Here is a 26,773-nt window from a genome sequence, read left to right on the forward strand (position 1 = left end):
CTACAGCCCAACACTACAATTGATGGTGAGCGAAGGTGAATTAGGAGAAGGACAAGAAATAACCACAGAAACAATTAAGCTGTGGCAGGAAAAGGCAAGTCCAGAAGAAAAAAGTGTGTGGATGTCCAAAGGGGGAGAAAAAGATGAAGCAGGTATATGGCGAAAAAAAGGTAAATATATTCCATCCCAGATACAATTGAAAAATCTAATTTCTGAAGCCCATGGAATATGCCATGTTGGTGTCGAGGAAACATTGAGACGACAACACACCTGGTGGCATCCCTACATGAGACAAATTGTTAAAAGTGAACTGCAGGACTGCAGTGTTTGCAATAGATAACAGTATGCCTGTCACGGTGTGGTCACGAGCGGCGTGGTGTCTGTCGGCGTGTGAAGTGGAGGACCCAAAATGCAGGGAGGCAGGGGAACCACAGCAGGAGTGCGGGCGAAACTGGCGTGCTTTATTTGACAGAAAACACTAACCAGGGTACTGGTTAATGCTAACTAAACAACAAACTGAAAAGATACAAAATCAAAATGACAGACAGAACTCCGGGGGTGACCGTGACAAGCAGCAATGATCCCACGCCGACAGATCACCACCCGGGAACTAAAAACACTCACACTAATTGGGTAACTAGCCACACCTGGGTCCAGGCACAAGTGGCTGATGGCCCGGATTGGTCAACCCGCGGAAGGGCTGGAACCCACTCAGGACCAATCGGGACCCTCACATCTAAACCTCCTCAGGGCACTCACGATCCGGAAGTGACTGCTCCGGGGCAGGTGATTTCGATGGATTTCACTGACATGATAAAACCAGTGGCAGGATACAGATATTTGTTGGTAATAGTGGATTCCTTTTCAGGATGGCCTGAGACATAGGCAGTAGAAAAAGCATTGGGGCTAAAACATACATTTGGTTCAGTGTATCATCCCCAATCCCAAGGACAGGTTCAGCGAATGAATAGAAATATTAAAGAAAAATTGGCTAAAGCACTGGCCTCATCAAAATTGAATTGGCTACAAGCTCTTCCTGTTGCATTAATGAATGTGCGAATGTCACTAAACTCAGCTAAAGGCTGGACTCCGTTTGAGGGTCACACAAACAGACCATTTCCGACTCCAACGGCACCACTGGGAGAGTTGCACCTTGCATTACCTCCAGAACTCAAACAGCTAGCATCTACGTTCTCCAAGCTAACAAAAAACAACCAGATGCTCCTTCAGAAATAAATGATTGTGAATATGTATGGTTAAAAGTGACTAAACGAAAATGGTCTGCACCCAGGTGGACTGGACCCCACAAGGTGACGGAGAGGACATCTTGTGCGGTTCGCCTGCATAGAAAAGGGGACACGTGGTTCCACATCTCGTCTACACGGCCCGCAAGATCTGCCTCAGGCTCAGCGATCCCACCACCTGAGGACCACCTGACAACCCGACCGGAAAACCACGTCTACTGATCCAGTGTCCGGTTTTCCCTATTGAGGACATCATTCAACAAAGATTGAGTCACATTTACTGGCAAAATAATCCCGGTGACCAATCCTAGGACCTCGGGCAGTCTACCCTGGGGTCCTAAAAGAAGCTGACAACGCCATTTTCTCATTCAACAAAGAACATCATCTCGAGGTGGCTTCAAAGTGGGAACGCATCTTCCATCTGCTGCTACATCACGACACTCTTTCTCATATTGATTTTTCTGCCAATCTGGTATCTCTGGAAGCCCCTCAATACAACCTTGAACGTAACCACAGCGAGGTATTGTTTCTCCACACATTCCCTGGATCATATCCTGGACTTGTAATAACTCAATAACAGCGACAGTGGCCCCAAACACGAACGCCTCTGTTAGAATTCCCATTAGGTCTTTGAAGGGATTTAGGAACACTAAGCAGACTAAAGGGGAAGACTGGGTAGAATACTGGTGGTATTTGACAGGACATGTTTTTCGGCTAGACTGGAGTACTTTTATAACTACCCAGGACGCAAGTCACTGGCCACCGGGAACTCGTGACGAGGCTATTTTCTTTAGCAAAAGGGTAACACTGAGTAAACTGGGAGGTCAACCCGAATTGACTTTTGCTCTTCCCGATGGAAATATACGGCTGCCTAATGCAACTCTATATAACACCTCCTGTTGGGGATTATTACTATGGGCATGGTTCTCCGGAGCTGACCCCTATTTTCCCAATTTAGTTTGTTTCAATAAGACTATGAGTAACGTAGAACAACCAAAAATGACTAATTACATGAAGGTGACCGGGGTGAAAGCTGTTAGCGTACCGCTCGATCGTGTAGATGAGTGGTTCCGTGTTACGACAGGGTTGTCCGGCAGCAGTAACAATTGGCTACTGCTGGCTAACGAAGCGACCCGTGCCACTAACGAACACTGTGTAGTATGCGTAGGACCACGACCTCTATTACGAGTAATCCCTGCTAAAATAGAGGATCACTGTGTAATGGAACTTATGAATAAAACTGTCCCCAATGTCAATTGCTCTAAATGGGATAAGGTGTATCCCCTCGTAAAATGGCAGAAAAACAAACCAATATTTTCAAACAAAGTTTAGGAAGGCAGGAAATGAAGCTCGGAGCTCCGGATTGGCTTTACTGACCGCCATCGCCCATAATGCCGCCTGGCCGGAAAGTAGGCTCATTACGACGGCGACCTTGGCGCCATCGTTCGGGAAGGTGTGCGGCTGTTGATCGAGAACCAGGCTACACTGGTGAATGAATTGTTCACACCCACCAATTTCGCCAGAGTAGCGGGGAGGATGGGGAATATTGGGTTCCCGAAGAACAAAGTTGCCAGCTGATCGGGACACGGAGGAGACAGGTGACGCCCCGGCTGGTCGCAAGTCTTCCGCGGCCGTGTATTCCGACCTCCGCTCCACCTTCAAGGTGAGTGACCCGATCTGGGCGGTTAGCGTCGACATTGCCTCCTTCAGCTCGCGGAAGTATTGCTCGTGCTGTCCGAGTAAGCGCCCATGGCTGGCCATGGCCTGGCACATGCTGTTGGGGTCTGCGGGGTCCATTCTGGTCGGGTTATTCTGTTACGGTCACGGAGTGGAGAACCCAAATGCAGGAAGGTAGGAGAGCCACGGCAGTGATGCTGATAACTTAGTTTTAATCAAAAACAAGGAAACACAAGATCACGCCCGAGGGCGGCTAAAACAGCGAGTAGTGTGGGATACAGAGTAGCGTCACGGAGTAATAACCCGACACTCCTTGCTGCTTCTGTCAGGCTTTTATCTTGGCCTGATGAGCTAATGGGCAGCAGGTGTGTTCGGCGGGATCCGCCCTCCAGCTGTTTCCCCAGCAACTGCAAGAGAAAACAGAAACAGCTGACCCCAATCATGACAGATTGAGTCTCTCGCTCCCCCAAAGGAGCCCCCTGTTGCAACATCCGACGAAGAGGACGAAGATCCCGCTGGAATTTTTTTAATGAAATGTTTATCTGTTTGTTGTGCCCGACTGAGGGAATGTTGCCATTTTGTTGTTTCAATTGAATTATAACTGTTTAGATGTAGTCATAACTGTATTAACTTACTCAGTAAAGCTTGATGAGTGTACTAAATGTGACGGAACGTTTGAAGATTCTTTCTTTCTCTTATCTGAGGAAGAGAATGTATTAAAAAGGTTTATTGTGTAAAGCTGTTTTTGATCTGTGGATGTGTCTGTGCTGTCACAATTTATGCTCATGTTTAAAGGACCTTGTCTGGTTCCACATCAATGGGCCAGTATCTGGGTTTAAACTTAATGTGTTTTAATGATATGCTGTAAAAATGTAAAAGTCTTATCTGCTTCCTTCTGTCGTCATATGTATTGAACGAACTCAGGACTGGGAGAAAAGGGGGGGATGCTTAAAGAAGTGGGGGCTGTTTCCTGTGCAGGGGTGAAGGAGGTGTTGTAATACTTTTTCAAGATAGTAAAAGAATACTGGGAGTCCGCTGAAAGGACACGCAAGCAAGGAGCAGTTTGTGCTTTTATAAACCCGCTGTGTCCAGAATATTCTGCAAAATAAATCCTTCGAAGGAAACCTGATTCACCGATCTCCAGTCTAATTTCTGATCTACGAACACGCGGAAAACATAAGGATCGTTTTCCATCACAGTCCATCATAGTGATGTGCGTCCGGAATCGAAAAGAATGATTTAGCAGAGGGCGTCTGGTTACGTGAAGAAACGAAAATAGATCTGCGTCGGAAGTCAGGCAGGACACGCCCCCGCTATGATATGATTGGCTGCTGGAAATTGTCGGCTTCAGAGCAAGCACCATCATCAACAGATGTCGCTATTTGTGCTGCAGTTAGAAAGACATAAAACTGCGTGGTCTCGTTATTCCCCTTTTCAGTGTTTTGTTCCCGATATGTAAAGTTTAAACGCCTATTTAAATTGGACTTATTGTGGTGAATGTGCAGTTTAAAATTTTGCCATTAAGATGAACAAGCATTTTGAGGTACCGTTAACTGAACGTTTATTATCAGGGATGCGATTTAACCATCAAATGTTATGAGTTAAATTTATTGCTCTATGTAATAGCTAGTGTTAGAAGAACATCTTTGTCTTCCGCGTGTTCGTTTTCTTTCGGGTAGAGAGAATGTTGATTTTCTGAATACAGACTGGAGATCGGTGAACAGGTCCTTCGAAGGATTTATTTTACAGAATATTCCGGTCACTTATAAATGACAGACAAATGGCTGCTTCTCATCACAAGTGCCCAGATTATAGACACTTACAACATTCTTATACTATCTTGAAAGGCGGTACCACAACGCCCCCCCCCCCCCCATTTTAAGGACATCATCCAATACACACTGACTTCAACCACAGACACTGGCCCATTGATGTGGAAATATAGTAGGTCTCAGACCTGACTTCACCTTGCATAAGATAAGACTTACAAAGAAATCATACTAACACATTGACTTCAACCACAGACAAATGGTCCATTGTTGTGGAAATAGAGGAGGCCCCCAGACATCATTTAAACACTCACCAAGCTCTACTGAGGAAATCAAAACAGTTATAACTAAATCTGGGCAGAAGACCCTCAACACTAGCAATGTACTGGCATTCGCTAGTATCAAACATTTGATGCAGTATCTGATATATTACTGATATATGCAATATTTGTACTTTTGGCCAGTTTTGTCATCTGTGGCTTTCACAAATTCCTGCTGCAAGGTTTGAATGCAACACTTACCTTCTAATAAAGGTTAGTGATGACACGCCATTGCACTTCGAGTCGAGCACACTTATCATATCTTACGCTCCCCTAATGCTCAGAAGTACAAATGTATTGCATTTGCATTGTACTGCCGGTTTACGTAACGTGATCACTTTTATTCTAATCCAATCCGCTTTGTCTATAGCACATTTTATAAACAAGTGTTTCCAAAGTGCTGCACATTGAGATCCACATACTATCATACATACACATGAAATCTAGTAAAAACCAACATTTTTTTTTAAACAGCCAATAAATTACTAAAATACAATAAGTAAAATAAAGGAATAAATACAATAAAAAATATATTTAAACCCCCCCAAAAATAATAATAAAAATTAAATAATAATCAAATTAAATAAAAAACCACGCGGACCACACAATTCATGCTGAACTAAAAGCCAAGGAATAAAAGTGGGTCTTAAGCCGAGACTTAAAACACTCCGAACGTGGCCATACTGCACATCTGGCTTTGTGTGTCCCTGAAGGTATTTTCCACGCTAATTTGGGAAAATGGCAAGGTGGCTTTTTCTTCTATATTTTATTTCTATTTCATACACAAGGCAACTCAATGTGCTTCACATAAGCAAATACACAACACCTACAAACGTCAACAAACACAACCGTTAACGACATTCGGAAGCAAAGCAGAGAAAACAAAAGTAGCTTACAATATTACTAAAGCATACATTGGCGTTTAAACACATTAAAAGAAAACTTTAAAAACATTTCATATTCATAGTTTATAGTTTGAGTAGCTTTGAAAGCATTACGTTTACACTTTTAAGTAAAGCTGGAGTTGATTCTTCTTAAGTCTTCTGAAACCCTCATATCTATGAACGTAATGAACGTGAATACTTTTGACAGGGCCAGGCAGCTTTGAATAGTGTTTTGTCCTTAAAAAATAAAATCTCCACTTTAAAAAACCTGCATTGTATGTTTATTTGGGTTATCTTTGATATTGACATTTGTTTGATGATTTTAATCATTCAAGTGGGCAAACTGTGCAATAAAAGTGAGAATTTGAGAGGAGGGCAAATACTTTTTCACTGCAAAAGATATCCGACATGATTTGAGGTCATTGTCGTAGCCGCTGACACTTGGAACTGGAGCAATGTTCAAGATAAACGCAATATTAACCTGAATGCCGTCTTTAGACTAGTGGAGGCACATACAACATATTGTTATTATTATTTTCAATCAATATGAAAAAGGTCGAGATCAGCGAAGGACTACACAAGAGGAGCTGGTTAATGATCTCCCTCAACAAAATGCTCACCCCCCCCCCCCCCATGTAATTCTTTCAATTTGTTTCTGATATTCTGTCTATCACTGTTAAAGTAAAGTTGCCATCAAAATCAAATTAATTAATTTCTAAGTCTGAACATGTTTTAAATAAGCGGGATCACTTATTTCCTCCCTCTCTATTTTATTCAAAATCATTTACACTTTTACAGCACACCAGACTCACTCCCTTCATTTTTTTAAGCTTTAAAGATCGCTGCTTTTCTCACCAGCACACTTGTGTGTCTCAACAAGCTTTTTACTAGAGAATCTTTTAGCACAAACACTGCAACTAAATGGTTTCTTCCCAGCATGTGTTCTTGAGTGTTTTTTTAATTGTCCCTTGTCACAGAAGCTTTTGCCACAGTCTGAGCAGGAAAAAGGTTTTTCTCCAGTGTGGGTTCTTGTGTGTATTTTTAAAACTGACTTTCGTGAGAAGTGTTTGCCGCAGTCTGGGCAGGAAAAAGGTTTTTCTCCAGTGTGCTTTTTTGTGTGGTTTGTTAAAGCTGACTTCTGAGAGAAGCTTTTTCCACAGTCTGAGCAAGAAAAATGTTTTTCTCCAGTGTGGGTTCTTGTGTGTCTTGTTAAATTTCCCTTGTCAGAGAAGCTTTTGCCACAGTCTGGGCAGGAAAAAGGTTTTTCTCCAGTGTGTGTTCTTTTGTGTTTTGTTAAAGTACTCTTGTCATTGAAGCTTTTGCCGCAGTCTGAACAGGAAAAATGTTTCTCTCCAGTGTGTGTTCCTGTGTGGTTTGTTAAAGCTGACTTCTGAGAGAAGCTTTTTCCAGTCTGGGCAGGAAAAAGGTTTTTCTCCAGTGTGTGTTCTTTTGTGTATTTTTAATTTTCCCTTGTCACAGAAGCTTTTGCCACAGTCTGGGCAGGAAAAAGGTTTTTCTCCAGTGTGCTTTTTTGTGTGTCTTGTTAAAGCTGGCTTACGAGAGAAGCTTTTGCCACAGTCTGAGCAGGTATAAGGTTTCTCTCCAGTGTGTGTTCTTTTGTGTATTGTTAAAGTTCTCTTGTCATAGAAGCTTTTGCCACAGTCTGGGCAGGAAAAAGGTTTTTCTCCAGTGTGCTTTTTTGTGTGTCTTGTTAAAGCTGACTTACGAGAGAAGCTTTTGCCGCAGTCTGAGCAGGTAAATGTTTTTTCTCCAGTGTGTTTTCTTGTGTGGTTTGTTAAAGCTGACTTATGAGAGAAGCTTTTGCCACAGTCTGGGCAGGAAAAAAGTTTTTCTCCAGTGTGCTTTTTTGTGTGTCTTGTTAAAGCTGACTTACGAGAGAAGCTTTTGCCACAGTCTGAGCAGGTAAATGGTTTCTCTCCAGTGTGTGTTCTTTTGTGTATTGTTAAAGTTCTCTTGTCATAGAAGCTTTTGCCACAGTCTGAGCAAGAAAAAGGTTTCTCTCCAGTGTGGGTTATTTTGTGTTTTGTTAAAGTTCCCTTGTCATAGAAGCTTTTGCCACAGTCTGGGCAGGAAAAAGGTTTTTCTCCAGTGTGTTTTCTTGTGTGTATTGTTAAAGAGAACTTGTTATTGAAGCTTTTGCCACAGTCTGAGCAGGAAAAAGGTTTCTCTCCAGTGTGTGTTCTTTTGTGTATTGTTAAAGTTATCTTGTCATAGAAGCTTTTGCCACAGTCTGAGCAGGAAAAAGGTTTCTCTCCAGTGTGGGTTATTTTGTGTTTTGTTAAAGTTCCCTTGTCAGAGAAGCTTTTGCCACAGTCTGGGCAGGAAAAAGGTTTTTCTCCAGTGTGTTTTCTTGTGTGTTTTGTTAAAGCGGACTTCTGAGAGAAGCTTTTGCTGCAGTCTGAGCAGGAAAAAGGTTTCTCTCCAGTGTGTGTTCTTTTGTGCATTGTTAAAGTACTCTTGTGAGAGAAGCTTTTGCCACAGTCTGAGCAGGTAAATGGTTTTTCTCCAGTGTGTCTTCTTGTGTGTTTTGTTAAATCTGACTTATGAGAAAAGCTTTTGCCACAGTCTGAGCAGGAAAAAGGTTTTTCTCCAGTGTGTTTTCTCAGGTGAACTTTCAAATTTCCTTTTGAACTGAATGTTTTCGCACACTGAGAACATTTGCAGCGGTTGTTGTCAGCATGATCACCTTTAGCGTATTCATCATCGTCAGTGTCAGCAGACTGTGACCTTATGTCATCACTTTGTGCTAGTGATGATCCCCATTGGTCTGCATTACCTTCTGTCTCCATGTGTTGAGGAGTTGAGCTGATTGGAGACTCCGCCTCTCTGTCCTCCTCACTCTCACCCATGACTTCATCTTTACTCTTAAAAGGGGCAAAGGTCAGTGGTGTCTTGGTGACATCATCCTCAAACTCCTCCTCTTTGACGAAAAGGGGCTTTTCTTCCTCTTTGATGTAAGGATGCTCTTCTTCCTCCTGTTTCACATGAGGAGACTTCACCACCTGTTCCTCAGGACGAAGATATTTCTCACCAACGTCTGCGGGACACAAGAAGGCAAACATACATTTGATCGAGTTAAGTCAAATCTCTAGCGCGCCTTGATGTTGTGTATTATTGTTTCTAACCGGCCGCTAAGTGGTCTCGACGAAACGGCCTTAATGTGCACATTTGTTTTATTCATAACCGCTTGTAAATGTCTACAAGCATTCACGGCAAATCTGAGACATTGCACGCCAAAATAACGTTTGTGGGAGATTTGCCGGTTACGGCAAAAATAACCGTTGCCTAAACAATCACAAACTAACGCTACAACATAGTCTCTATAGTAACGTTATGCGACTTTTCCTTATGGTAAAACGTTATGCCACTTTTCCACATATTGAAATAGTTCTCAAATGTGTAAGAGACATGTCTGTATTTTTCTTTTCTTCAGCTGCCATGGCCAGTCGCTGCCATTCACAACATTAGCACATGGCTACTGTTAACATTGTTAACATTTTTTACTGTTTCAATTGATATTTTAACCGTTTTGAATTTAGTTATAGCTGTGTAGTAATAAGAAAACAGTTAATTCAAATGTTATTCGATGTATAGTGTCTTTGTTCAATTTCCTGGGAAAGGAATGTCTAATAAGGTTTCTGTTCTTATCTAAAGAAGTATATGTTTGAAAGTGCAAGCAGAGTTTCTGTCCATAAATTATCCGGTCCAAGAAGTGCCGGGACCAATTATTTTCCTACATCTGGAGTGGACTAAGATACGAGCTGAAGATTCATTATCTGTTTTTGTATTTCACTCTTCCCACAAGGACAGGAGACAGGAGGGGGAGACTATTTTCTGTAAACACTAATTTTTGTATAAGTTGGGATGAGCCCATTTAGGAACCGATGCTGATTCAGTAAGGATCCTTCATGGCATCAGAAATTTCTGAATAAAAATCTCTTGCAAGAAAACCTCTTCACCGATCTCAACTTTGAGTTTTATTTTAACACGCAAGAAAACAAAGAACGTTTTCTATCACTACCATGACAGAAACCACTGCCCCTTCGAGAGAGAAGGGTGTGGCTTAGACATAGCCTGGTGCCGCTATTTACATAAAAGTGACACAACCCTAAAACAGGCTGTTTTGAACAAAGTGTTTTTCTTGGCTGATTGAGGGACAGCAAAAATATTAGATTCAAAGTCAATTTTGATGAATGCATGTCACAGACATGTATTTTACACATTTAAGAAGTATTTTAGAATGTTGAAAGAATAATATGAGACCCTTAAAAGCAACCCTTCCAACCCTGGTTATAAGTCTGCACTTCTTCACGTAATCATGACATGTCGCTAGCAGAGAATGCTAGTAGTAGCACGAAAACAAAACGCCGAAGTTGGAAGCGTTGACGCGCGACGATGGTCACGTCATAAAGCCTCACCGGCTAGCGATGCTAACGCTGGAAAACGCGGAGCACAACCGGACGATAGAGAGTACCCCGAGTCCAATGCATATTCATCGGAGGAGCGGGTGAAAAAAACATATCGACCTATCTTTAGACCTTATTTCATTACTTTGTGCTTGCGGTGGTCGCCAGTGGTTTGCATCACCTTCTGTCGTCATGTGTTGAGGAGTTGAGTTGCTGCTTGGAAGCTCCGCCCCTCTGTCCTCCTCACACTCACCCTTGACGTCATCTTCACTCTTTAAAGGGGCGAAGATCAGTGGTGACTTGGTGACATCATCCTCAACCTCCTCCTCTTTGACAAAAAGAGGCTTTTCTTCCTCTTTGATGTAAGGATGCTCCTCCTCCTTTTTAACATGAGGAGACTTCACTTCCTGTTCGTCAGGACGAAGATATTCCTCACCGACGTCTGCAAGACACAAGAAGACAAGCGTGAGTTGATGTGTATTATTGTTTCGACAGCAGCACCTTGACTTGGGCCTATCGCACACGGTACGCATCAGAAACCCAAATCGAACCGGACCATTGGGGGGGGCACCGTCAGAGCTGAATTGAATTTTAAGGCGTGCCAATCTCATCTCTCAAAGCCCAGAGAGTCAATTTGCTCAGAGAGTCAATATAATATAATATAATATAATATAATATAATATAATATAATATAATATAATATAATATAATATAATATAATATAATATAATATAATATAATATAATATAATATAATATATCTCCAAATAAATCGAGGTTTTAAACAAATATCCTCCACTTGTCTTACCTGCCCCCCCTGTGATTTTATTCTTGACCATTTAAAAAACTACAACTGGCACTTGTCACTTGCCCCAGTGACAACAAAAAACATAGACCCAAGGTCCATGGATCCAAGGAGAAATGAGGAAGTAAAGAACCTTAAACGTAGTTGCAGGGCGGCGGAGAGGAGATAGAAAAAAAAAATCAGCAAATATTCATTGAGCAACCAAAAAAATCAACAATTATTCTTAAGATTGTGTTTCACAAACGCTCTCCATCTAACCTAGCTTGTGTTCATAGTTCAGATAAAATTTCAATAAATACATTTGTTTTTGTGGTCGTAACGTGGCAAAATGTTGAAAAACGAGTACACTCACGGCGTCTTTTCAGTGCTACAGCCTTCGCTCGCCTTTGGAACAGTCTGCCGGAGGAACTCAGGGCCCCAAAGAACGTTCAAGATTTTAAGAGCAGGCTCAAGACAAGTTTTTTTAAATGTAGATTTTAGTTCATATTAACTCTTTTACTGCCAAAAACGTTATATAACGTTTAGAAAAAACCTACGGAGGGGCGCCGAAGACGTTAAAAAACGTTCACTATGTTTTTTGTTTTGTTTTTTGGAAACGGGTGGAGGAAAGCCTTGGGCAGCTGTGCTGAAAGTATCAAGCAGATCTAGTTAGTATAATGACTCGTTTTGGCCCCTAGATGGCAGCGATGACTCTCTTTGGACAAGATTGGGTGGGTCGCCCACCGTGGGCGTCAGTAGAAGACGTGAGGCGAAGCTAGAGTGTTGAGGGGACAATGGCTGATGAAGCAACAATGGCTGACGAAGCAACAATGGCGACCGGTTGCAAGCAGCTCATGCTTGAGCATTTTTTTCAAAGACGGAAAGCATCGATCAATACTAAAAAGCGCATTGATGTCAACGATGATGATGATGGTGACTCCGAGCTTGACGCCACAGTTGGAAGCATTGACGCGGCCGTTATTCTCACGTCATAAAGCCTCACCAGCTAGCGCTGCTAACGCCGGAAAACGCAGAGCAAAGCCGACCGGGCACTTCTGCATAAGCGGACATTCGATCGGGCGATGGAGAGTAGTCGAAAAGCATCGACCAACGCACATTGATGATGATGATGATGATGATGGTGAATCCCAAGGTTGACGCCACAGTTGGAAGCATTGACGCGGCCGTTATTCTCACGTCATAAAGCCTCACCGGCTAGCGCTGCTAACGCCGGAAAACACGGGGCTGCACAAGCGGACATTCGATCGGGCGATAGAAAGTACCCCGAGTCCAATGCATATTCATCGGAGGAGCGGGTACAGTCTGATCACGGAGAAGACACTGGTTCTGGACTACGATGCCACCATGAATGGAGTGGATAAGATGGATCAGAACATCTACCACCCGGTATAGGAACTGAAGGACATGAGGAAGCCAGACGTAACACCACCGTAACATAACCGTAGCATGATCCTGATAGTAGACTTGATGGCAAACACACTGCAGTATATACTTGCTATTCCCCGGAAAAAACGGCCGGCAAGAAAGTGCACGCGAAGGGGCAATCGCAGTGAAACTAAACTGTTGTGCAAATCCTGTTGCGTCTCCTTGCACGCAGGGGAGTGTTACACAAAAAGAAAAACTGTCGTTGAAACATCCACATAATTGTAAATAGTACCACAGTTGCACACATTTGTAAATAGTTTGCCAAATTGTTGTCAAATTGTTACACTGTTGAATGTAAATAAACATATTTTGCTATCAAAAAACACTTTTTCATTCTTGGCGGTAGTGTTTTATAGAAGTAAAGCACTATTTAGGTGTTTGTGGCATCATTCATGGACAAAAAGAAGTGTAAAATTCACTAGAGTGCATGAAATAATATAGTTTCACTAAAAGCTTGATTTCTCCGTATTTTGGTCCAAAACAAGCGCATTTGGGTGAAACTAACCATTTTCTATTGTTGATTCCTAAAGAACGGAATAAGGTAGAAACAAACTTTTTTTTTCTGATAAAAGACGAAAGTTCAACCTTTCATTTGGTAGTATGTGTGTTTCCATAGTCAAAACAGAAAATTTTCTGTGGACCTTGAAAGATCAGTCAAAATGCTTAAATCGGCTGGCACTCACAGCATCCCTTTTCTGAAAACGTCTGGCAGTCAAAGAGTTAACGTTGTAGTGTATTGATTGCTGTTTGCGGGGAATAAAAGGTACGATTATTCTAGCACAGTATAAAAGTGTTTATTGCTGTTTGCGGGGAATAAAAGGCAGTTATTCTAGCAAAGCATATCAGTCTCTGTGTATTAATTGTTGCGGCCGACCACTCACGATCCTGCATAAAAATATAAAGGTCAAGTAGTGTTTTCCACAAAACACTATGTCATATGAAATATTCAAATTGGTATTTTATTTTACATATATATACACAGCATAGTTAGTCTTGCTATTAGTATAATGATGCTATCATCGTCAATAGGGGGCATAAAAAAAACTATATATGTATAGATACGTCTGATAATACTGAACATTTTGAGCGGTTAAAGTGAAAAAAAAATATTGATAAATGACTAAATTATCACACTTCAAAGGAAAAGCCAGATTTGGGCAAAATTACAAGAATTTTGTGTTATTCAGAAAACTGCCATTGTGTCAAAACTGGGCATGCATAAAAAAATCTATTGTTATAACTTATGGACTTATTCAAGCCTCTAAATATACGTCATATGAAATATTCAAATTAGACCTTTATTTTACATATATATATATACAGCATAGTTAATTTTGCTGTTAGCATAATGTTGCTATTATTGTCCATAGAGGGCATTAAAAAAAAATGTTAAACTATATGTTAAACTATATATGTATAGATAGGTCTGATGCCTGTGAACATTCTGAGCAGTTGAAAGGGAAACAAATATTCATAAATCACTTATCACTTCAAAGGAAATGCCTGATTTTGGCAAAAACTACAAGAATTTAATCAAAACAAAATAACGCCCAAGTGTTAAACGTAGTTGCAGGGCGGCGGAGAGATACAACAAGTTAGTTAATGAAATATACATTTTGTTCCACTTCATGATTGTGTGCTACTTTGTGTTCATCGTTCAGATAAAATTTCAATAAATAGATTTGTTTTTGTGGTCGTAACGTGGAAAATTGTTGAAAAACGAGTACACTCACGGCGTCCTTTCAGTGCTACAGCCTTCGCTCGCCTTTGGAACAGTCTGCCGGAGGAACTCAGGGCCCCAAAGAACGTTCAAGATTTTAAGAGCAGGCTCAAGAAGAGTTTTTTTTAATGTAGATTTTAGTTCATATTAATGTACCTTTCTTTATATTTTAATATAGTTACTATCGCTTTGATCTTGTCTAACTATATAATAAACATATATCAATCTGGAACTTCACTCGGCAGATCCATCTGGGAAAGGAGTGACTTGCTGTACAATACTTCGAGTCGATTGGACGATGATGCATCTTTGCACGCTTGTTTGAACCAATCAAGGCAACGGATGAAAATGTCTTCTCATCTTAGGGAGGGGGCGGGAGAAGCACAAACATCTTTACCAGATAAAAATGCACGAAGCGTCTCTCGCTGTTCAAATTCAACAAGGAAACGGTGAGTAATTCTGCGAGAACAGAATTAATTGCAGCGTCCATTCATCGGTTAGGTTTGTTCCCCCCGCCATCCGCACTTATTGGTTTCATCCTGCTCTAAACAACACCCGATTGATCCGACCTAAAAAATGTTGGCTGCAAGCCTGCAAACGTATCAGCGGGCGCAGTACAAGATGCATCCTCCGGAGTTTGTGAACTCACAAATACCGCGAGAATTCAGCTTGCTGGCACGGTTGCTCTGCCCCGGTAGCATTGGTTAGCTGCAGCTGTTTGGGTGCTGTCCCATGTGGCCCGGGGGAGGGTTGGGCATTCCATCCATACCTCCGCCCTAGTGGTTGTGAGTGGTATGCTGCTCTCGGTGCAGATGGCTCCCCGAGTGATGTCTCCTCTCCTGATTTGAAGCCAGCCGTTTATGCATTCATATATTCTATTGTGTGTGTGTTATGAATAAAGTTTTGATTGATTGATTGCTAAAAGGATATATCATATTCTATATATAACAAATGTAACTTTCAGGCACGATATGTGTGGTGCATTAACATGGCTTTGGGGCTACAAGATGCGGCTTCTACTTTTAAGCTTAGCACATAGAGTCAAGTTAACGTATTCAAATTGTATTTTGTTGTTGTTGTAAAACTCACTTCAACGAGTTATTCACATTTGTTCATATGTTATCAATTGAAAACGTATTGATGTGTGAAAACGTAGTATGCACTTAAGTTACAATAACATAATGGCTGGAATTATTTTACTGTGTACAGTAATGAGGACTGCATTTTGACATTTTTAACGCTATATAGTAGTCCTAGTGCTAAGCAAGGGAGAGTAAGAAGTGTACAAACCTGCTGTGTGTAGCACAAGTCGAGGCTCCTCGTAAACATCGTCCAGCTGTTGAAGATGTTGCTCGTTCTCTTCTTCTCCTCCAAAGAATTCCTCCTCGTACTTTGGTGCCGTTTTTGCAAACATTTTAGCACAATAATGCCAACAAAGTCACACTTGATCTCTTCTTGACCACGTGTTACGTGCTTCTCTTTGCTAGCGGCTAGCGAGCTAAGCTAAGCTAAGTAGGGCGAGAAGCATCAACGCGCACCGAAACGAGTTCATTCACACGCTGAGATTTGATCAATGGTGTCGTAGACCTTCAAAGTAGTGATTAACGTCCTGTTTGGAGGTTGTAGTCGGTTCAGCACGGAATCGAAAATAAGGATTTAGCGGAGGGCGTCTGGTTACGTGAAGAAACAAAAGTCGATGTGCGTCCGAAGTCAGGCAGGACACGCCCCCGCTGCGATATGATTGGCTGCTGGAGATTGTCGGCTTGGGAGCAAGCACTGTCATCAAGTCATCGACAGATGTCGCCATTTTTGCTGCAGTTAGAAAGACATAAAACTGCGAGGTCTCATTTCTCCCTTTTTCAGTGTGTTGTTCCCGATATGTAAAGTTTAAATTAGATTTATTGTGGTGAATGTGCAGATTAAAAAATTGCCATCAAGATGAACAAGCATTTTGAGGTACCGTAAACTGAATTGGATGGATGGATGTGTTTGGGCGCTATAAAACTTTAGTTTCCTCTATTTTAATATCTATCACTGTATTTGCTGCTTTGGTAACAACATGCGGGTGTTGCTGTATTTCATGTATTCGTTCCCTTTGCCAAATAATTATTACCACTGCTATAGAAAAACAGGACATACAAAATAAGTCTTCTTATATGATGATTGAGTCTATCGCTCCCCCAAAGGAGCCCACTGTTGCAACATCCGACGAAGAGGACGAAGATCCCGCTGGAATTTTTTTAATGAAATGTTTATCTGTTTGTTGTGCCCGACTGAGGGAATGCTGACATTTTGTTGTTTCAATTTAATTATAACTGTTTCGATGTAGTCATAACTATTAACTTACTCAGTAAAGCTTGACGAGTGTGCTAAATGTAACGGAACGTTTGAAGATTCTTTCTTCTTCTTATCTGAGGAAGAGAATGTATTAAAAAGGTTTCCTGTGTAAAGCTGTTTTTGATCTGTGGATGTGTCTGTGCTGTCACAATTTATGCTCATGTTTAAAGGACCTTGTCTGGTTCCACATCAATGGGCCAGTATCTGGGTTTAAACTTAATGTGTTTTAATGATATGCTGTAAAAATGTAAAAGTCTTATCTGCTTCCTTCTGTCGTCATATGTATTGAACGAACTCAGGACTGGGAGAAAAGGGGGGGGGGGGCTTAAAGAAGGGCTGTTTCCTGTGCAGGGGTGAAGGAGGTGTTGTAATACTTTTTCAAGATAGTAAAAGAATACTGGGAGTCCGCTGAAAGGACACGCAAGCAAGGAGCAGTTTGTGCTTTTATAAACCCGCTGTGTCCAGAATATTCTGCAAAATAAATCCTTCGAAGGAAACCTGATTCACCGATCTCCAGTCTAATTTCTGATCTACGAACACGCGGAAAACATAAGGATCGTTTTCCATCACAGTCCATCATAGTGATGTGCGTCCGGAATCGAAAAGAATGATTTAGCAGAGGGCGTCTGGTTACGTGAAGAAACGAAAGTAGATCTGCGTCGGAAGTCAGGCAGGACACGCCCCCGCTATGATATGATTGGCTGCTGGAAATTGTCGGCTTCAGAGCAAGCACCGTCATCAACAGATGTCGCCATTTTTGCTGCAGTAAGAAAGACATAAAACTGCGTGGTCTCGTTATTCCCCTTTTCAGTGTTTTGTTCCCGATATGTAAAGTTTAAATGCATGTTTAAATTGGACTTATGTGTGAATGTGCAGTTTAAAATTTTGCCATTAAGATGAACAAGCATTTTGAGGTACCGTTAACTGAACGTATATTATCAGGGATGCGATTTAACCATCAAATGTTATGAGTTTAATTTATTGCTCTATGTAATAGCTAGTGTTAGAAGAACATCTTTGTCTTCCGCGTGTTCGTTCTCTTTCGGGTAGAGAAAATGTTGATTTTCTGAATACAGACTGGAGATCGGTGAACAGGTCCTTCAAAGGAATTATTTTACAGAATATTCCGGTCACTTATAAATGACAGACAAATGGCTGCTTCTCATCACAAGTGCCCAGATTATAGACACTTACAACATTCTTATACTAGCTTGAAAGGCGGTACCACAACCCCCCCCCCCCCCCCATTTTAAGGACATCATCCAATACACACTGACTTCAACCACAGACAAATGGTCCATTGATGTGGAAATAGAGGAGACGCCCAGACATCATTTAAACACTCACCAAGCTCTACTGAGGAAATCAAAACAGTTATAACTAAATCTGGGCAGAAGACCCTCAACACTAGTAATGTACTGGCATTCGCTAGTATCAAACATTTGATGCAGTATCTGATATATTACTGATATATGCAATATTTGTACTTTTGGCCAGTTTTGTCATCTGTGGCTTTCACAAATTCCTGCTGCAAGGTTTGAATGCAACACTTACTTCTAATAAAGGTTAGTGATGACACGCCATTGCACTTCGAGTCGAGCACACTTATCATATCTTACGCTCCCCTAATGCTCAGAAGTACAAATGTATTGCATTTGCATTGTACTGTTTGTTTACTTAATGTGGTCATTTTTAAACTAATCCAATCCACTTTATGCCAAAAGCACATTTTATAAACAAGTGTTTCCAAAGTGCTGCACATTGAGATCCACATACTATCATACATACACATGAAATCTAGTAAAAACCAACAATAATTTAAAAAAAGTCAATAAGTTACTAAAATACAATAAGTAAAATAAAGGAATAAATACAATAAAAATATATATATTTAAACCCCCCCAAAAATAATAATAAAATTAAATAAAAAACCACGCGGACCACACAATTCATGCTGAACTAAAAGCCAAGGAATAAAAGTGGGTCTTAAGCCGAGACTTAAAACACTCCGAACGTGGCCATACTGCACATCTGGCTTTGTGTGTCCCTGAAGGTATTTTCCACGCTAATTTGGGAAAATGGCAAGGTGGCTTTTTCTTCTATATTTTATTTCTATTTCATACACAAGGCAACTCAATGTGCTTCACATAAGCAAATACACAACACCTACAAACGTCAACAAACACAACCGTTAACGACATTCGGAAGCAAAGCAGAGAAAACAAAAGTAGCTTACAATATTACTAAAGCATACATTGGCGTTTAAACACATTAAAAGAAAACTTTAAAAACATTTCATATTCATAGTTTATAGTTTGAGTAGCTTTGAAAGCATTACGTTTACACTTTTAAGTAAAGCTGGAGTTGATTCTTCTTAAGTCTTCTGAAACCCTCATATCTATGAACGTAATGAACGTGAATACTTTTGACAGGGCCAGGCAGCTTCGAATAGTGTTTTGTCCTTGAAAAATAAAATCTCCACTTATTATTATCTTTGATATTGACATTTGTTTGATGATTTTAATCATTTAAGTGGGCAAACTGTGCAATAAAAGTGAGAATTTGAGAGGAGGGCAAATACTTTTTCACTGCAAAAGATATCCGACATGATTTGAGGTCATTGTCGTAGCCGCTGACACTTGGAACTGGAGCAATGTTCAAGATAAACGCAATATTAACCTGAATGCCGTCTTTAGACTAGTGGAGGCACATACAACATATTGTTATTATTATTTTCAATCAATATGAAAAAGGTCGAGATCAGCGAAGGACGACACGAGAGGAGCTGGTTAATGATCTCCCTCAACAAAATGCTCACCCCCCCCCCCCCGCGTCATGCTTTCAATTTTTTTCTGATATTCTGTCTATCACTGTTAAAATAAAGTTGCCATAAAAATCAAAGACTTATTAATTTCTAAGTCTGAACATTTTTTAAATAAGCAGGATCACTTATTTCCTCCCTCTCTATTTTATTCAAAATCATTTACACTTTTACAGCACACCAGACTCACTCCCTTCATCTTTTTAAGCTTTAAAGATCGCTGCTTTTCTCACCAGCACACTTGTGTGTCTCAACAAGCTTTTTACTAGAGAATCTTTTAGCACAAACACTGCAACTAAATGGTTTCTTCCCAGCATGTGTTCTTGAGTGGCTTTTTAAAGTTCCCTTGTCAGAGAAGCTTTGGCCACAGTCTGGGCAGGAAAAAGCTTTTTCTCCAGTGTGGGTTCTTGTGTGTACTGTTAAAGTGGACTTCTGAGAGAAGCTTTTACCACAGTCTGGGCAGGAAAAAGGTTTTTCTCCAGTGTGGGTTCTTGTGTGTACTGTTAAAGCGGACTTCTGAGAGAAGCTTTTGCTGCAGTCTGAGCAGGAAAAAGGTTTTTCTCCAGTGTGTGTTCTTGAGTGGCTTTTTAAATTTCCCTTGTCAGAGAAGCTTTGGCCACAGTCTGGGCAGGAAAAAGGTTTTTCTCCAGTGTGTGTTCTTTTGTGTTTTGTTAAAGTACTCTTGTCATTGAAGCTTTTGCCGCAGTCTGAACAGGAAAAAGGTTTCTCTCCAGTGTGTGTTCTTTTGTGTATTGTTAAAGTACTATTGTCATTGAAGCTTTTTCCACAGTCTGAGCAGGAAAAAGGTTTCTCTCCAGTGTGTGTTCTTTTGTGTATTGTTAAAGTTATCTTGTCATAGAAGCTTTTGCAACAATCTGAGCAGGAAAAAGATTTCTCTCCAGTGTGGGTTATTTTGTGTTTTGTTAAATTTCCCTTGTGAGAGAAGATTTTGCTACAGTCTGGGCAAGAAAAAGGTTTTTCTCCAGTGTGTGTTCTTTTGTGTATTTTTAAATATCCCTTGTCAGAGAAGCTTTTGCTGCAGTCTGGGCAGGAAAAAGGTTTCTCTCCAGTGTGTGTTATTTTGTGTATTTTTAAATGTCCCTTCTGAGAGAAGCTTTTGCCGCAGTCTGAGCAAGAAAAAAGTTTTTCTCCAGTGTGTTTTCTCAGGTGAACTTTCAAACTCCCTTTTGAACTGAATGTTTTCGCACACTGAGAACATTTGCAGCGGTTGTTGTCAGCATGATCACCTTTAGCGTATTCATCATCGTCAGCGTCAGCAGACTGTGACCTTATGTCATCACTTGGTGCTGGTGATGGCGCCCATTGGTCTGCATCACCTTCTGTCTCCATGTGTTGAGGAGTTGAGCTGCTCGGAGGCTCCGCCCCTCTGTCCTCCTCACTCTCACCCATGACTTCATCTTTACTCTCAAAAGGGGCAAAGGTCAGTGGTGTCTTGGTGACATCATCCTCAAACTCCTCCTCTTTGACGAAAAGGGGCTTTTCTTCCTCTTTGATGTAAGGATGCTCTTCTTCCTCCTGTTTCACATGAGGAGACTTCACCACCTGTTCCTCAGGACGAAGACATTTCTCACCAACGTCTGCGGGACACAAGAAGACAAACATACATTTGGTTTAGTTAAGTCAAATCTCAAGCGTGACTTGATGTTGTGTATTATTGTTTCTACAGTGGCACCTTGACTTGGGCCCACCGCACAGGGTGCGATGCGTCAGAACCCGACTTGAACCGAACCATCTGTGATTTTTTTTTTTTTAAGACGGTTGGCGACACAATCCCGCACATGATCAGATCTAAAATGGACACCCTCCGACGGGAACCGCACAAGCCTGGCTTTTAAGATGCACCAATCTCATCTCTCCGAGCCCAGTGAGTCGATTTGATTCCACAATGTCAAGCCTGCGCTCCGGGCCGTCTTGATTTTCATGCAAATGAGGATGCCACGGCGATTGGCTGACAGTCGGCTACATCGCATCTCCTAACGGCGCACAATGGCACTAATGCCCCTTTCTAGCTACGTCCATCTGTGAAAACAGCAAAAGAAAGGCCACCCATTCACAATTAGTACGTGCTTAGTGCTGTCACTATTGAATATTTTTTTAAATCGATTAATTTATCGATTATCCAATCAATTAATCAACTAATCAGATTCATTTAAATGTTGCATTTAAGTGTATTAATGTACCTGCAAGGGGGCACAAGCCAATGTCTTCTTGTGCCGGTCCCAAGCCCGGATAAATACAGAGGGTTGTGTCAGGAAGGGCATCCGACGTAAAAACGTTGGCCAAATCAAACATACATGTGAATCAAATATATGACTTCTATACCAGATCGGTCGAGGCCCGGGTTAACAACGACCGCCATGGGTGCTGTTGACCTACAGGGTGCCGGTGGAATTTGGACTACTGTTGGTCAAAGCAGGAGAGGAGGAATGTGTGTTTGTAGGAAGGAAGAGAAGAGGAACACCAAGAGTCTGGGACCGAGAGTAGGGACTTTGAATGTTGGAACCATGACAGGAAAATGTAGAGAGCTGGTTGACATGATGCGGAGGAGGAAGGTGGACATATTATGTGTTCAGGAGACCAGGTGGAAAGGGAGCAAAGCTAGAAGTTTAGGAGCAGGGTTCAAGTTATTCTATCATGGTGTAGATAGGAAGAGCAATGGAATAGGAGGAGTTTGTTAGGAACGTCCTGGAGGTAAAAAAAAAAAAAAAAAAAAGTGTCCAGCAACTGACTCTGTTTTGCATACGCAACATTTTGAAACATATTTTATGGTTCGACTTTTTGAAGCACACAATTTATTAATATCGATATAATTGGATTTAATATTTAAGTAATTTTATTTATTTACTTTTGCAATGTTACACAAAAAATCGTCAGTTTATAAAATGAAACAATTCACTATGTAACTGACTGACATGTTGGATAGTGTTTAAGAAAGACACAAATTTGTTCGCAGAAAGTGGTCTCTGTTAAGGAGGCATTTGTATTTGTTTAAAAACAAAATACACTAAAGTACTCACTGTGAAGAAAACACCAGTTTTAATATTTTGTTTCAGTGATGATAAAAAAAGAAACTATCTTCTCATTGAAAAAACATACATTGGTTGATGATTAAAAAAAAAAAGTTCATTTAGAACCCTAATTGTTTATTATAGTTTGCTTGACTTTAAAACAACTTATTTTGTGAGTTTCAACACAATTACAAGCTTAAAACAAATACAGTACACATTCTATCTTTTCATTTTTTCAAATGAGGTTTGGCAGCATATACTACAAGTACTAACAAACAGTTGGGATGAGAAGTTTAAATTACTTTCTGCAGTGCTACAACATCTGACTAATATATATGAAATGTGGCTGTATGGGTTACACAGTATACGGTGAATAAATGGCGCACATATGGGCCACATGACATTATTTTGCTTAGGGCCCCCAAATGGCCTAGCATGACTTGATGTTGTGTATTATTGTTTCTGAAGCGGCACCTTGATTTGGGCCCACCGCACACTCGGACTGGCCCATCAAAAAATATATATATATTTGGGCGACTCAACCCCACACATGGATCACTTTGATCTATGGAAAGGTTTTGCACCAGTGTGTGTTCTTTTGTTCATTGCTAAAGTTGACTTTTGAGAGAAACTTTTGCCCCAATCTGAGCAGGAAAAAGGTTTTGCCCCAGTGTGTGTTGTGTGCGCTTTCAAACTCCATTTTGAGCTCATGCCCTATCACCGATAGCATATTCATTATCATCATCATCATCTTGAGGAGAGTGGGACCTTATAAGAGATAGACCGATACAGGCCGATATTGGGCATTTTGGTCAATATCGGTATGAGCTCTTTTTTTTTTTTTAATCTGACGGCCGAAATAAGGTAAATGTAAAACCATTTTAATCTCAGGGAGCTATATATTTACATTTTCAGTTAACTTTATAAGAGATGCTACTGACCCTAGGAATCTTTTGAACCATTTGTTTTTGTTCGACATTGAAATGTGAAAGTTTAAGATTTCAGGAATTTTTAAATTTTGGCGTGAAAATATTTACTGTAGAGAACTAGAGAGCTGTGGAAATAACTTGCTTAAGTTTCCATTTAACTTTTTAAGACGATACAATGTATTTTAGAAAATGTTGACGCCAATATGCGCCATGAAAATGAATATCAGCTTCAAATATCGGTTATCACCCAACTAATAATCGGTATCGAACCTGAAAAAAACATATCGGCCTATCTTTAGACCTTATGTCATTACTTTGTGCTTGCGGTGGTCGCCAGTGGTTTGCATCACCTTCTGTCGTCATGTGTTGAGGAGTTGAGTTGCTGCTTGGAAGCTCCGCCCCTCTGTCCTCCTCACACTCACCCTTGACGTCATCTTCACTCTTTAAAGGGGCGAAGATCAGTGGTGACTTGGTGACATCATCCTCAACCTCCTCCTCTTTAACAAAAAGTTTTTTTTCCTCCTCTTTGATGTAAGGATGCTCCTCCTCCTTTTTAACATGAGGAGACTTCACTTCCTGTTCGTCAGGACGAAGATATTCCTCACAGACGTCTGCAAGACACAAGAAGACAAGCGTGAGTTGATGTGTATTATTGTTTCGACAGCAGCCCCTTGACTTGGGTCTATCGCACACGGTACGATGCATCAGAAACCCAAATCGAACCGGACCATTGGGGGGGGGCACCGTCAGAGCTGAATTGACTTTTAAGGCGTGCCAATCTCATCTCTCAAAGCCCAGAGAGTCAATATAATATAATATAATATAATATAATATAATATAATATAATATAATATAATATAATATAATATAATATAATATAATATAATATAATATAATATAATATAATATAATATAATATAATATAATATAATATATCTCCAAATAAATCGAGGTTTTAAACAAATATCCTCCACTTGTCTTACCTGCCCCCCCTGTGATTTTATTCTTGACCATTTAAAAAACTACAACTGGCACTTGTCACTTGCCCCAGTGACAACAAAAAACATAGACCCAAGGTCCATGGATCCAAGGAGAAATGAGGAAGTAAAGAACCTTAAACGTAGTTGCAGGGCGGCGGAGAGGAGATAGAAAAAAAAATCAGCAAATATTCATTGAGCAACCAAAAAAATCAACAATTATTCTTAAGATTGTGTTTCACAAACGCTCTCCATCTAACCTAGCTTGTGTTCATCGTTCAGATAAAATTTCAATAAATACATTTGTTTTTGTGGTCGTAACGTGGCAAAATGTTGAAAAACAAGTACACTCACGGCGTCCTTTCAGTGCTACAGCCTTCGCTCGCCTTTGGAACAGTCTGCCGGAGGAACTCAGGGCCCCAAAGAACGTTCAAGATTTTAAGAGCAGGCTCAAGACAAGTTTTTTTAAATGTAGATTTTAGTTCATATTAACTCTTTTACTGCCAAAAACGTTATATAACGTTTAGAAAAAACCTACGGAGGGGCGCCGAAGACGTTAAAAAACGTTCACTATGTTTTTTTTTTTAATGGGTGTAGGAAAGCCTTGGGCAGCTGTGCTGAAAGTATCAAGCAGATCTAGTTAGTATAATGACTCGTTTTGGCCCCTAGATGGCAGCGATGACTCTCTTTGGACAAGATTGGGTGGGCGTCAGTAGAAGACGTGAGGCGGAGCTAGAGTGTTGAGGGGACAATGGCTGATGAAGCAACAATGGCGACCGGTTGCAAGCAGCTCACGCTTGAGCATTTTTTTCAAAGACGGAAATCAATACTAAAAAGCGCATTGATGTCGACGATGATGATGATGGTGACTCCGAGCTTGACGCCGAAGTTGGAAGCGTTGACGCGGCCATTATGATCACGTAGTAAAGCCTCACCGGCTAGCGATGCTAACGCCGGAAAACGCGGAGCACAACCGACCGAGCACTTCTGCACAAGCAGACATTCGATCGGACGATGGAGAGTAGTCGAAAAGCATCGACCAATGCACATTGATGATGATGATGATGGTGACTCCGAGCTTGACACCGAAGTTGGAAGCGTTGACGCGCGACGATGGTCACGTCATAAGGCCTCACCGGCTAGCGATGCTAACGCTGGAAAACGCGGAGCACAACCGGACGATGGAGAGTACCCCGAGTCCAATGCATATTCATCGGAGGAGCGGGTACAGTCTGATCACGGAGAAGACACTGGCTTCTGGACTACGACGCCACCATGAATGGAGTGGATAAGATGGATCAGAACATCTCTTACCACCCGGTATAGCAACTGAAGGACATGAGGAAGCCAGACGTAACACCACCGTAACGTAACCGTAGCATGATCCTGATAGTAGACTTGATGGCAACACACACTGCAGTATATACTTGCTATTCCCCGGAAAAAACGGCCGGCAAGAAAGTGTAGCTTCTGCACGCGAAGAGGCAATCGCAGTGAAACTAATGTGTTGTGCAAATCCTGTTGCGTCTCCTTGCACGCAGGGGAGTGTTACACAAAAAGAAAAACTGTCGTTGAAACATCCAACATAATTGTAAATAGTACCACAGTTGCACACATTTGTAAATAGTTTAGTCAAATTGTTACACTGTTGAATGTAAATAAACGTATTTTGCTATCAAAAAACACTTTCTTGTTGGTAGTGTGTTATAGAAGTAAAGCACTGTTTAGGTGTTTGTGGCATCATTCATGGACAAAAAGAAGTGTAAATTTCACTAGAGTGCATGAAATAATATAGTTTCACTAAAAGCTTGATTTCTCCGTATTTTGGTCCAAAACAAGCGCATTTGGATGAAACTAATCATTTTCTATTGTTGATTCCTAAAGAACGGAATAAGGTAGAAACAAACTTGAAAGTTCAATCTTTCATTTGGTAGTATGTGTGTTTCCATAGTCCAAACAGAACATTTTCTGTGGACCTTGAAAGATCAGTCAAAATGCTTAAATCGGCTGGCACTCACAGCATCCCTTTTCTGAAAACGTCTGTCAGTCAAAGAGTTAATGTACCTTTCTTTATATTTAAATGAAGTTACTTTTGCTTCGATCTTCTCTAACTATATATATATATATATATATATATATATATTATTGATCTATTTGATATTTTCACTGGTTTTTTTTTTGTCTTTGAGCCCTCTTACCTTAACCTCAAAAGCTAGATTGATTGTGATTCACTCAAGGGAGTTTGAAGGGAAAATAACCATGGTTTGATATGTCCTCATGTAACCTCTTATATAAGGATATGTTGTTGTCCTGAACTGTTGTACGAATCCAGGTGCCCAACAATTTGTAAATAAAGGGCGGAATCAGTCTGGGAGTGAATACCTTGTTTATACTACAGCCTTCCCTGCTT

At 40.9% G+C, this 26,773-nt stretch overlaps 1 protein-coding gene across 1 annotated transcript; it reads right to left on the minus strand.

Annotated features, from left to right (window-relative positions):
• Window positions 1–1,377: 1,377 nt before the first annotated feature.
• On the minus strand, window positions 1,378–20,778 carry LOC147180336 (uncharacterized). Its single transcript, XM_086082197.1, has 4 exons — window positions 20,385–20,778; window positions 7,372–7,977; window positions 2,756–3,028; window positions 1,378–1,484 (listed from the first exon to the last, which is right to left on the minus strand). Exons 1-4 carry the CDS (start codon window positions 20,776–20,778, stop codon window positions 1,378–1,380), a joined length of 1,380 nt encoding a protein of 459 aa, XP_085938323.1.
• Between the last annotated feature and the right edge of the window lie 5,995 nt (window positions 20,779–26,773).

This window comes from Leptonotus elevatus, chromosome 1, assembly GCF_054856555.1.
Source record: "Leptonotus elevatus isolate MCC_2025b chromosome 1, RoL_Lele_1.0, whole genome shotgun sequence".
Classification (NCBI taxonomy): Eukaryota; Metazoa; Chordata; class Actinopteri; order Syngnathiformes; family Syngnathidae; genus Leptonotus; species Leptonotus elevatus.